The sequence below is a fragment of the Aptenodytes patagonicus genome, chromosome Z (genome assembly GCF_965638725.1).
Source record: "Aptenodytes patagonicus chromosome Z, bAptPat1.pri.cur, whole genome shotgun sequence".
In the NCBI taxonomy this organism is placed as follows: domain Eukaryota; kingdom Metazoa; phylum Chordata; class Aves; order Sphenisciformes; family Spheniscidae; genus Aptenodytes; species Aptenodytes patagonicus.
The window spans coordinates 87698547-87712535 of NC_134982.1; the positions used below are offsets into that span (position 1 = coordinate 87698547).

The window sequence follows — 13989 nt, forward strand, 5'->3', positions numbered from 1 at the left end:
TGCACTGCTGTGAGGATGTAGAGATGAATTAGAGAACATCCATTCGCCGACGTGCATATTTCCAGAACAAATAGCTTTGTTGCCTGTGGTGTCTACAAAAGCCCTCTCCTGGAATAAAGCATGATCTACGGGACACTGTTTGTCAGGGCAGCAGTCACTAAAAGGCAGGGCTATGTCTTAATGCCTGTCTTTTCCCAAAATTCTCTCTCTCCTGTCTTTCTCCAGTTTCATTACTATTAATGCTATCTCAGTTTTGCCCTGCTTCTAGTTTTATTAACTGCCTGTCAAAACTAGCAAGAGGTTAAGATTTGGAGGACTCTGAACTGGATACTAAACAAATGTAGTTAGAGATATTCCATGCCATGAAGTCTCCCATTGAAGCCTGTTTCGTTAGAAGGGCTAAGCATACTGAAATGTTAAATGAGAATTAGGTGTAAGCATTAATGATAATGCATAGTTACCTAGTTCGTGCCATCTGATCCAATTCATTTCTATAAATATAATAATTTCCTTTTAAGCTAACTCGGCTGAGCCAATGAGGACAGCTTTTGCCCCATTCAGAAAGGGCTGTTGTACACAACAGACTTTAATCCTTATTTTTTACTACCTTTCCAGGAACAGTTAACATGGTCAGATTGCAGTGGTCATGCAACACAGAGCCCGCACTGCAGCCAGCAAATATGGCTCCTGTTGCCTTCATTTATTGAGGCTAAACGTAAATGTGAGACGTTTTTGGATCAACAAGTACTGACAAAGAGACAGGACATAAAATACAAAAGCAAAACATTGCAGCTTTATGAACCCATCACTCTCAAAATGAAATTAAGTCAATTTTAGAATCAGCAGAACTTTTTAAAGAATATAGAACTATTGTTTTATTAAGAAAAGCCAAAGAAAGCAGCAATCTGTTATACAAGTACTCCTAATTTTACACAACTTACAATGTAAAAATGATCAGCTCTTTCAAGTGTCTTTCATTTTTCTTCAATTAAGGGTTTAAGTTTAAAGTAAGCAGTCTTGATAAATTAATGGTATGTTATTTAGCAATCTTAGTTATACAACTCTTATTAGTACTGTAATTTTATTGAACAAACGTGAATGTTGCAAAACTATCTATTCAGCATAAGTGATGTTGCCAAGATGATGTTTCTTTTATACCCTGAAGGTCAGTTAATAGGATCACTACATTGCCAACAAATCGAGCCCCGCTATTTCTCTGTAAGGACTGAAGTTCAATTTCAAACACATACTAGCTTGCATTCAGATACTCTAAAAGACGTATATATAGAGAGAAGTTTGGATATGAAAAACATCCAAATAAAATATTGTGCAAAGGTTCAGCTTTTATTCAGGCTAGTTATTCTGTCTTGTCAGCTCCACACTGGTAAAGATTATAAATATACTCTTGCTAAGAAAGATGAAATTTTCCTGGTGCTACCCAGTGGGTTACTGCTGAATTAATGTGGCAGGGAGAGAAGGGAGGAAGGGGCATAAAGAGTTGTTTGGGGTTTTTTTTTTAACGTGACAGTTTACAGATTATTCCAGAACCAGGTGTGTTGTGAATTTAAAGGATAATAACCAGTTTGGAATAACTCCCCATATGGACATTCCCATTTCAGAGTAAGTGAGGGTTTTTATTCTGGGTTAGCTTATTTCACTTGCAAAGTTTATCCTATTCAGAATAAGTGTTTCCCAGAAGGGGAGCTTTTTCACAAGAAGTATTTCAGTCAGTTTCACCTCATAGACAGAAATTCACTTTATGTCTATACAAAAAGTTAATTATGTACAATAGATTTTGATAAAATAGGAGAGAATATTCCAAACTCCAACTTCCACGTGCACTAACACATTGTTAGTATGGCTTGGAGCATGTGTGCCTCATTTGTCAGAATACTGTACCTGCCATCGTAGGCAATCCTTGTAGCCATGTTTTAAGCCTTAAGACCACAACTAATCTTCAAAGGTGAAATACAAGGCAAAGAAAAACTGTTTTTACACTCCATCACTTCTTTATGATCTGAAATTACTATATCAGCAGCAGAGGAAAAAGTCTGTTTTATTCTTTGAATAATATTTTTAGCATTTTTGAAGCACCGGTGCTTCACAGCCCTTTTGTTGATGCTGTGTTGTAACAAGACCTTTGGAGATGTGCAAGATGCAGTGGTCCTCATTTTCATTTTAAAGGTCTGAGATTTTATATGCACGATAAAAAAAAAAGAGCAATTAAGAGGAGGAAAAACTGCATTTCAGATTAGACCCTACAGCAGCATTAGCGTTACGGTTACCCACGATGCTGCTGAAGTCTTTAGGAAAAAAATATGCCTTCCTCCTACTCAAGTGGTCTGAGTTATGTCCATAATAGCATCTGTGAGAAGATGTGGTGGGAACAGGAATAGCTGCAGCTCAGATTGCAGCCCTGGCAAGATCTTGCCAGGGTCCTTCATCAGGCAGAGGAAATAGTTTCCTTGGACTTCCAATGCAAGAAACAAATAGTAAAATGATGGATTATTTCTGTAGAGCTAAGGAAATATCAACCACACCATTGTGGTTATTGTCACAATAGCCACCTGTCTAACTCAGCTATTTTTAGTTTCTGAGGAAGAACTTTTACTGAAAAGAAAAACATTTAATAGTTGGAAAACCTGAGTATCAGACAGGGCTTACTTTGAAAATGAAATTTCACTGTCTTTTATCAGAAATAAATATTGCATTCTTTATCTTTTTCTCTTCTCAGTTCACTGTTGAGATAGTCCTTTGAGCACTGCCTGTGAATAATTCTTTTAAATAAAAAGATGCTTCTCAAAACTTTAAAAGCTGCTAACAAGTTTCTTTATAATGTGTCTTTTAAGCCATGACATACACTGGATGTTAAGTTAGGATTTGCGAGGGCAGTAAAGCTGATGCAGTTTTGCTTAGGAATAATGGCCAAGCATACTCATCCCGGAGCAACTCACAAAGGACTGCAGACCTATGGCCTATGCCTGTCCTTTTTCATACATTTTGGGTGATTTAATGGCAGGACTAACTAGAACACAGGCACCAAGGGAAAGAAAAGGTCCCCGAGCGACACTGACCAAGGGCAGGCTGACTCTGACTCCAAAATGGTCGATGGAAGCGTAGCACGGGTGTTTGCTTAGCACGTGTCCCAAGTTGCATTATTTTCAGAGTAAGTTTTATACTTTTAAAACAGTTCTTGGTTTGTCATTCAAGTTTATGCCTCCGCAGTATTGAGAGACACCCTCCTTGTTTTGTGACATTGACATTTTCATATATTGTTGTTCGCCTTATGTATGTGTGAACAATTGCTGCCTGGATGGGGTGACTAGACAATAACAGGGGAACATTCTTCAGTTTAAAACTCCTACTCAAGTTATATATTCCTGAGCTTTCTAGTCCTGTCAGTTATAACTAAGCCATTAAGTTAATCATGTTGAATTCAGAAAAAGGTGCTACCCGAAACCTGTCAAGGTAATTATTCTTCTTTATCCTCTGAGGTAGGAGTGCTCTGTGTCAAATAAACATTTTTTAACTGTTCCACCATAACTTTCTCCTCATCTTCAAGATCTGCACCTTCTTTCATCTCCCACCTGAAAGAAAAAGAACTTTTTATTAATTTTTTTATGTGTTTTAAACCAGTCTTTAGAACAAGCAAGTCAATACAAAACTCGTTACTATCAATTCATTGCCCCCCCAACTGTGGGGTACACCAGTTGAGATTACTGAATCATACAAAATACAACCCCCCAAAATCTTGCTCCACACAACTGGCATGGCCATGAGGCAATTGACACAAATTGTCAAAACTACTACAAAAGCTTACTTATATTTATTGTGATCGTACTTTCCTTTTCTGTTTAATAACACGCACGTTGGTAGAGGTGGAAGCCTTGTAAAACTAGCAGAGGAAAAAGTGGAACAGCTGACAAGCGTTTTGGAAGTTAAGCAGATGCTCTCAACACTCTGTAAGTTTGCTGTGAAAACTCAAACACCACATGACATCCAACCCAAATATTTAATGTGAATGGTCATCATTCTCTTGCAGTGACAATGCTATATTACAAAATACCACAAGACTGACTGGCTCTTTGTTTCTGTAACCATCAGGTATACCTATCACACCAAGAAATAAACAGCATATCAGATTCTTCCCCTTCTCCATGTGAATACTCAATTCTAGTTTAGGGTAAAATCCTAATACCATTAAAACTGAAAAAGTAAAAGAATATGAAGACGATTTTGCTTTTTTTTAGCAGTTAATTAAATATAAAACCTTAAGAGCCACACAGTATCCCTTGCAGAAAATCAGCTAAACTTTGCATCATTCTAATTATGCCTACATAATGTGGGTCTATCTCTTTTACAAATTTTGTGGATATTTAAGAGTTTGATATCCCTTTAATATTAATCTCTTTCTGTTCTAAGTAGATAATAAAGTATAGGCTCCCAGTTCAGACCAGCTGAAGACAAAAGGTAAAGCATGAATACTGAATACAGAAATCATATTTTCAAGTATTAAATCCAGTAGATTATAAATGAGCCATAGGATGATCCTGTAAAGTAGGAGATGTAGAGAAGCAGCAGAACAAAGACTGCTTTTAGGAAACTAATGTCGGGAGCAATACTTTAATCCTGTCCTCACACTTGTTAGGTCCTCATTCAGATGCAAAAACCAGAAGCCATATACAAGTTTAGATTGGTGAATAAATCAAACATAACACAGAATAGTGGGAAGAGTATATTGCATTCATTGTCTTTGCAAAAAGAGGACAATTGGTATTGGCAGTAGAGCATGGTGTGCACTTTTTGTAACTCTATTTAAAAGCTTACTAAAACCAGAAAAAGAGCAAGTGCTCTGTAGTACAATCTGATCGTTAAAATACAGTTAGGAAAAATATATTCAATGAACATGTACAAATTATCATGTATCCATCATACCTTTACCTTAAAACTGAATCTGACGACCCACATTACTGCCTGGAGTGAGGAAGTATCAGAACAAGCAAAGTATACTATGAATAAAATTATAAACACTGTATGTCCATGATCAAAGTTTTGCAATAATTAACTTCCTATTACTGCACTCATATATGACTACTGTCCTACTTAACCTTATCTGAATGTTAACATTAGCTACAATTAATGGCTATTATGTCTGTCTGCTTCATTCTCTGGTTTATGATATGGTTATAAAATCTGGCTGTATGAGCCCTCAGCACAGTTACTTTTGCAAGCGTCCCAGGTGAATGCTGTCGAACAGGGTGACTGGTTTCCCTTTTTCCTTTTGCTAATGTACCAGGGAGCCTCTTCAAACCGAGGAAGAAGTCGCGCAAGCCTTAATTTGAATTTATGGTCCTCAGAGTCATTCCCAAACACCACTTTGCCAGTCGAATTGATTCATTTTAATTAATTTGATTTGTTGCATATTTTTAAGCAGAGGAGCTGTTTGCTTAGAAGGACGACAACTAAAAATGCTAAGTGGAATACATTCAAAACAGTTATTGCTGGAGGTGTAACACAGAAATCTAGCAGTCTTGGCTAATGGAAGCTTAACAATAAATCAGCAGATTCCTTTTAAAGATAGTGACTTCATACTTGTCAGCACATTTCATTGAATCTTAAACGTTAGTGTTGGTAAAAATCTTCAATGTCATCCAGTTTGGACATTCTTTAGTGTTCACTTTATAACAAGTTATTACTAATACATTACATTATCATTTTATCAAAAAGTAGTCTATTTTTAAAGCATTTAAGCAGGTCCAATGAGGATAAGAATGTCTTCTATGCATTCACTTAACAGTATCCATGAATTAAGGATCTATGAAATGAGCTTGACAAACACCTGGTCCCTCATCTAATTTAGAAATTTTTCCACTCATGCTTAAAGTCTGGGGACAATATTGTTTTTTAAAAGACTACTGGACAATAAGCAAGAAGGCCACACCTTATCTTTGCTGTTCTAAATGGGATGAGAAATCAGGTGTTTGTGTTCAAGTGGAAAAAGAGTCAGCATTGACTATTCAAAAATTTGTCCAAAATGGAACATGTTTTTACTAGCATATCTAAAATGTGTGACAATTGTTTTGGCAATAGTAATTGGTACAAATCCAACTAGCCAGTTCACGTAATGTGAATGTGAATGAAATTACCATCATGAATTGCTTTCAAAATGCAAGCTTCATCAGTTCAGCAGCGAACCTGCACACCTCTGTTGTTTCAAATTATTAGTAACGTAGCTCTTAGAGAAAATTTCCAAATACATAGGTGGCATATATTTTATTTAGTCTGGCTATACCTTGGAAGATTAAATAAAATCAGCATTTCAAAAGAGTACTGAAATTATTTGAACCAATGCATCATATCACCATCTACATTTTGCTTAGAGTTCATATAACCATAATAAGATGAGTCCGAGTGTCCAGAAAGCCCAACTTTCAGTATATTCTTCATATTTAAAAGAAAGCATATGCTGAAGTCTTGGCTTGCACATCCACAAGCTAACAAAGTGCAAGGGGAGAAGTATTCAGTGCCCCAGGAAGATCCAGTGATTCCGGCTCAGGTTTCGTTAGCGATGTATCCATGTGCTGTCCTTGCTTGTAATTAGCATCTCTGCATCCATTTATTTAAATGGGTATGCAGGACTATGGTGACACTTTTGTCTCTCCGCTATACTGAATTATAAAAGGTAAGGAAACAGTAAATGTGTTTGCAAAGATGCAGAGAAAAATCTTCTCCTGTGCACCTGTTAAAAAGCATGCTGGACATTTTAGCAGGGCTGGATTTAGTACATGGTGATACATTTGCCGCTTTTTCTCTTGCAATATTGCGTATATTTTGTAAATTGTAGATATGTTCCTGTGAAGGCACTTTTCTAAAACCATAATAGGGATACGTATATTACATTTAGGTGCTTGTTACAGATCAAGAGGAAGTATATGCCGTTGATACAAAAGCAGTAGTATATTAAATCAGAAATAAAATGCGTACAGTAGTATGCATATAGGGATTACCAAAAGTGACACAGATTTTACCTGTAGCAGACTGCCACATTTTAAGAAGTTTCATTAAGAAGTTTACTTTAATAGATACTCTTTGATTAGTTACTAAGTTTTTTTATTCAGCTCATTAGTTATAACAAATGTGTAAAGATTAGAAGGAAAAAATATGTAAAAAATTACAGGCAAGAATAAACATGAACAAAATTGAAGCAAAATGTAAGAATAGTTTTCAACTCAGATGTATTTTGAACTTTGAAAAATCTCCTTATCTATCTGTATTATTTGAGAGACTAATCATGCCCTTTTCTAAAGCTTATACGAAACTGTCTAAAAAGTGAACATTTTACAGAAAGGGTCACCCTATTATAATTTTATAGTGGTATTTTAGGTATTGCTAATAGTGCTTATGTAGTATTTTGGTATCTATTGCATTTCTTGATGTCCTGAAAAATGTTACATCACACACAACTCTATGGAAGGAAGAAAAAAACCAACCAAACAGTGGCACCATTGTTATTTCCTACGGAAAAGCTAGTGTCTCAGGTCCTCTCGTAGGGAACTGTTGGCAAATGATGAAACATTAACTGTACAGCTGTACATTAGATAGCTGAAAAGATGCATTTCCATATTGAATAATAGCTATAGTTAATAGCTGCTATGTATCAAAAAATAGCAATGTATTTGATACTGAGCTAAGAAGATGACATAATTCACATCTAATCTAAATCAGACACAGACAGTGCCATTCAAACATCCTAACATGGGTAAATATTCAGACTGCAAGCACCGCAAGCTCTTAAGCTTATCTATTTTTAATGTGGTGAATTACCACTGGAAAGCTTTACAGACACACTATTTTCAAGAGGAATTTTGGTAAGAACAGTGAGCACAAGTAGAGAAGGACTTTTTTTGCCAAATATTATGTAAGAAGGCAAGAGTGGGAAAAGAACACAAAAAAGGTGCTTAAACTTAAAATACATTCCCTTTTATCATTACGTGATTTAAGAGTCTTTTAATGTAATTTACATGAAAATATTTTCCACGTATGCACCTTCAATTTCTTCAATAATCTGTTTTGCTGTAATTTTCAAACTTCTGTCTAAATGCATTTATTTATAAATAACAGCATAAACTGAAGGAGGCAAAAGAAAGCGATAGTTTGTGCATAAACAACTAATTGATGCAATTTTGTGAAATTGAGATGAAATTCATCCCATTGTTTAATAGGTGCAGGTTTTCTGCAAGGGACTTAACCCTAGTACGCGCTGCCAGCTGTGGCACATTCTCTTACATGGTGTGCTTGCGGCTGTGGAGCCCTCCCAGTTCAGTTGGTCCTGGGGTCCCTTCCCGTTTAAAGAGTATTTTTCATGTGCAAGTATTTCCTGTAGCCATTTAAACTTGGGCAGACGTGAAACGATTAATTGCATTTGCTCCAAAAGAGGTCTTCATACTTGTCCTTATGCTTGCTCCTTGTAGAATATAAGTGTGATAAATCTTATTAGGGGCTTGATGAAGATGAGACTGACCATTTTTTTGCCAGCCGTTGACAGAGAAAGAGGAAAGTGGCAAAACAGGCGTGAAGCAGAGACAGGTGTTTTGGTGTTTTGTTTTTGCCTTTTGTGACCTCCACACTAGTTATAAGCCATCGTCACACATCCTATTCTCATACCTGTGCAGGACCTTTACTGAATTCAAACAGCTTTGGTTGAAACAACCATTATCCCTTTGTACCAGATTATACTGGCATATTTATACCTGAGACGGAAAATATGTGGAGTTTGGTATTTTTGTATAGTTCTTGAGATTTCTTATGATAAATCAATACATTTAAATTTAAATGTAAATGTTTATTTTCATCCAAAATAAACTTATACATTTAAATGTATTGCAGTGCTGCCAATAAAGTCAGTAGTGTTTACACTGAGCTGCAATGGGTAGAGAAATCATGCAGTTAAATAAAATATAATATCTTGCTACCAGCTCATGGAGCATTTTAAAGAATTGCCTCTTTGCTTCCTGAAGTTCATGAGAGATGCAGCTGTGGATTAAGCTCTTGCAGGTAGTGAAATAATTGTTTTATCAATGTCTAGCATGTTATACTTCACCAGGAGACAAGAAATCTCAGCAGCTGGTATCTTGTTTGCCATTTTTAAGTAATAGAAGAATATACCTCTCTGTAAGTTTCACTTCATATTTCAGCTGTAAATACACTTTTTGTAACATGGGAAATCATAGACCATGAAATGCATTTTACATCAATGTTAGACAGCCAACTAAATCCTGTGTTTGTCCACAATCTCAAGTCCTGAAAAATCTTTCAGATTCTATGGGGGGCAATGTTTTATTTTTCTAATGGTAGTATTAAATTAAAAGGGAAGTCTCTGGTAGTTTAATCAGATTGCATTTGGTTAAAATAATTTATTTAAGACTGTGACTAACATTTTAACTCCTTAAATATTAACCGTTCAGAAAATGCCTGCTTTGTTTCAGTCATTTGTGTAGTAATCTTCTCAGATTTTTTAATCTCTCTTTAATCCATCTACTAACACATACTCCCCTGAAGGACATAAAAAAAAAGGAGGGTGGGCAGCCATCAAATACGCAACTACTGCACTATTGAACAAGACCCAGAGGAACGATGTGATGCATGTAAAGGTTCTGGTAGTGATATTCACCCTGAAATCACACCGACCGGGACAACATCTCTATGTCTACCTAATGCAGAACAGTTCACTTGTCTTTCTTCATCCAAAATAAACAATATCCCCCTGTAGTGGAAAGTTATATTGCTTTCAGGACAATCTATGTGAGAACTGGTGTCCTTCATCATATTCAGAAATAAATGAAACCTGAAAATTTCAATACAATTTTGTCAAATTCCTCTCTCTTACATAAACACAAACACCATGAAGAATGCCCTCCCTGAATTTTCCCAATCAATAAAACAAATTCATTTATTTCCTAGAGGATATGGAGGAAGACACCATGAGAATTATTATTTATGTTTTTAATTATCTATATGCCACAAGAATGGGAGTGAGGGAAAAAAATTAAAGGAAGACACAGCCATAAGGGATCAACAGAGTTACGCTCCTACTTCCAAAGAGCAAACCAAAAGAAGAGACAGTATGTTGATGTACTGAAGAAATCAGCACATGGGAAACATTTTAGAAAGTATGTCATGAGGAGGGGAGGGGAGGGGAGGGGAGGAGAGGAGACTCACATGTTAACCTATCCCAGCTATGAAGTTAAGACATTAGAAGGACATTATTTAACAAGTTTTGAACTGAAATAGAAACTTCACAAGTGTTGGAATAAAATGATGAAAGACCCTTTTCCAGGGCAAGAACACAGTTACGAAGGATGTTGTCAAGGGCAGCGGAAGGCACGCAGCAAAAATGTTAGAAGCTTTCCAGCTGCAATGAGAAAGGAGAGGTAGTATTTACCCAGCCTCCCCGTTACTGGTGTTTGCTATCCCACATCTTTGAAAAACGGTGAATCAAGCCTCACAGACACCAAGCCATGAGCTGCAGACAGCAGGAACATATTGCAACAGGATGAAGCTTTCTCTTAGGTCTTTTTTTAATTTAACCTTTTACGTTCACAATTCTATTTCAAATTTCTGACAGTAGAAAATTGGAAAGATCTGTATCCTCAACATTTCAGTTGGTTCTTTTAAAAAGGACATTAAGTTAAATTTCAATTTTTCAGTGCATTCTTACAACTCTCTCTTAACTGCGTAGCTTTAAATAATGGACATTTGAGAGAGTTAGGCTCATACTGACCCAGCTTTGTTGAAGACGTCACCATATCTTACTCTGAAGATAGTCCAGTTTGCTAGGTTTCTGCGGCAGCAGGATGTCTCTTTAATTTTATTTTAACTTTTCTAAGATTTCTTGTTTTATTCACAACTTTTATACTGCTCCTCTAGGTCCAACACCATTTACATCGCAGTAATGTTGATGTCACAGTTCGTGCGTCAAAAACTGGAAAGATGCTTTTAATAAAGTTTTGATAAGTGTTTCCAACTTGGGTGAGAAAACATATATATGTGTATGTATATAGGTATATATATGACAATTCTAGTTAATTAATGATAACAATACAGACTGATACAGAAAAGGGAATGTACTAAACAATTAACAGAAGACTAATTATACACTTCTGAGAGTGGCAAGCTGTCACTAGCTGAACACAACTAGTGTGAAATGAAACCAGAATTTTTGGGCACCTAGATATTTACTCCCAAGAGCAACTTGGGATTTTAGTTTGCATAAATCCTAAAGTAAGAGAGGGATACAAAAGAGAGAAATCACAAATTTCTAACAGTTTTCTTCCACGCTGATCTAATCCAATAATATTCCTCTTGGACTAAGGCATCTGAATTCCCATAAGGCTTCGTGTGTCCCAGACCTTGTCCTCCTGGCTTTCCACTACTTCACTGTCAGTCATGGAGTAGGTGCCTTCTTGAACAGGGACTTGTTACTGCATCTAAGTGGGTTCTGGGGTGAATTACATGCTGGAATGCATAAAGAATAAAAGACCTATAGAAATACATATATATCAGCAGGATCCCAGAACTGTAACGCTTTTGCAAGATGAAGTGAATGCTGGCACATTCCCTGAGGTGGCAGGTTTAAGGAAGGTGCCTGCCACTCTCTCCTTTGCATTTTAATAAATATGGGTTTTTATCCTAATTGGTGAAAAATTTTGCCTGAAAGATCTTGAATAACAGGGCAGATTTTAAATGACCTGTTCATTGTCAAGTAATTTTAATTAAGGTGAGCCTTATAAATTTAAATCCAATGTGAAAGCATTTGGTTTCAATGTTTTATAAGTAAATGATGTAAGTTTTAATTCAAAATATTTCAATATGGATTTTTTTAATTTCACAAATTTATTTTTTTTAACCCAAACTGATATTTTCAGCTTTTCAGCTAACCAAGTACATGTAAAGTATTTTATGTTTAAAACAAAGCATGTTGATTTTTTGCTGTTGCTTTTTAAATAAGTTAAACAACCCCCTCCCAAACCGTAATAATAATTTATAGAGCTTCAGCTTGCTGGACTTGTGCCTTACTCAGATTTGGACCAAAACACATTCTCTCTTACTCTAACTGCTTAGAATCTTAAGCAAAGTTTGTTCACAAAGGATAATTTCTTATAATGACATTCACAGAACTAATTGTGCTAAGATCACTTGTGCTTGTTGCCTGCAGATTGTATCCTGTCCCCATTCTTTTATTTCTTCTTTAGACTATCCCCAAAACCCCTAGTGCATGCATGAAGTTGCTTATCTGACTCTCTGAATTAAGAACACTGTGTGCTTGATTGTGCAAACGCATACAGTATTTCAAATATATCTCCACATAGCATGCCTATATATATACACACATATATACATATACTCATGCAAGTAACAGAGTAATGGTGCAGGTATTCAAGGGGGCAGATTTTATGGAAGAATGAGATCAATAACACAATGTCTAAGCTAAGTGCTTGGAGGTGAACATTCAAAGGATTTCATATTTTCAATAATTTTAAATAACTTGGTAATCATCATATGAAATGAATTTAATTATTTTGAGCATTAATATAATTTTTCAAGAAAATCAAGAGGCCCAAATTCACAAAAGGAGGTATCTTATGATCACAGTGCTGGCAACATTTCCATTCAGTAAACATTAGTTTTACCTGCATATGATTACATGGTAGAGCTTAGGAACCAAAAATGCATCTACTAAAAATATCCTGCTCTTCAGATCATGCACTACTTGTTCCCTCTCTTCACCCCTCCCCTTTTTATTTCAATTTACAAAGGCTTTCCATAATGAATGTTGAAAACCCAATGTAAATACTTTAAAGGATTAAGCTTTCAAATGTGGTTACTGTGGCATATGTATGTTCTGTAAATACAAACACAAGATATATCTGCTGAGAAATTGTATTTGATAATTTGACAGCTTTGTGGCTTAGGAAAATAAAAAATTCATATTTTGTCAACAAGAAACTTCCTCCATTTGTTAAGAAGGGGACTACTATGATAGCACAGCAAGATGAGTATTTTGAAAATGCAGATTATTATGGAAGTAATATAATCCCCTACTTTTCTTAATGCATTGAATTTTTAAAAAATACTAATTTTCTTTCTTTTAGAAGAATTCCATAGCTTACAGAAAAAATGTGCAATCTAGGCATTTAGGGGAGCCAGGAAGCTGACTTTTACTGGTACCAAAAGGTTTTATTCAAATCTGAGCAAATAATGGGCTGCTGAAAAATCATGTCGTTTCATGTTCATACCAAAGGAAAAAACCACTCCTGCCTGGCCCGCGGCCAGAATCCCCCAGTCTCCCGTGAGGACCAGGCATGCCCCATCCTGGGGTATCGTAGGCACCTAAGGTTGGTGTTCATCTAGACCAGGGCCACCTGGAGCAGGTCGCTCAGGGCCATGTCCTTTTGGAGTATCTCCAAGGACAGAGACTCTGTTACTTCCTTGGGCAACCTGGTCCAGAGTTAGACCACCCTTGGAGTAAAAAAAGGTTTTTTCTTACGTTTAGACAGAATTTCCTGCATTCCTGTGCGCCCATTGCCTCTGGTCCTGCCAGTGGGCACCACTGAGAAGAGACCATCATCTTTACTCCCTCCATCAGGTGTCCATACCCATGGATAAGGTCTCCCTGAGCCTTCTCTTTTCCAGGCTGAGCAGTCCAAGCTCTCTCAGCCTCCTTGTTTCATCGTGTTTCACCCGTACCATGTGGAGCTACCCCAGATGGCACGCAAACACCATGTCTCCTTCACATCTATAGAACTCCTAGCAGGCAGCCTTACCAAAGGAAACATTAGCCCCGTCATTAGCACTGTCCCATATGGCATAGTTGTCCTTCCTCGTGCACGCTGCAGCTGCATCTAGCTCTGACTACTACGCGTTCGTGTAACTAAAGATGGTATCGTAGGATATTTCTACGTGGCATGACAGAGTGTTGTAGATAAATGC

The 13989-nt window shown here is 36.6% G+C and overlaps 1 protein-coding gene across 2 annotated transcripts in view; it reads right to left on the minus strand.

Annotated features, from left to right (window-relative positions):
- Positions 1-686: 686 nt before the first annotated feature.
- The window catches only part of KIAA0825 (KIAA0825 ortholog), a 267900-nt gene continuing 254597 nt past the window's right edge, over positions 687-13989 (minus strand). For both annotated transcript variants that reach the window (XM_076361837.1, XM_076361838.1), the window contains one exon: positions 687-3587. In XM_076361837.1, coding sequence (XP_076217952.1) covers positions 3473-3587 — 115 coding nt within the window. In that variant the 3' untranslated portion in view covers positions 687-3472. The remainder of the gene's footprint in view (positions 3588-13989) is intronic.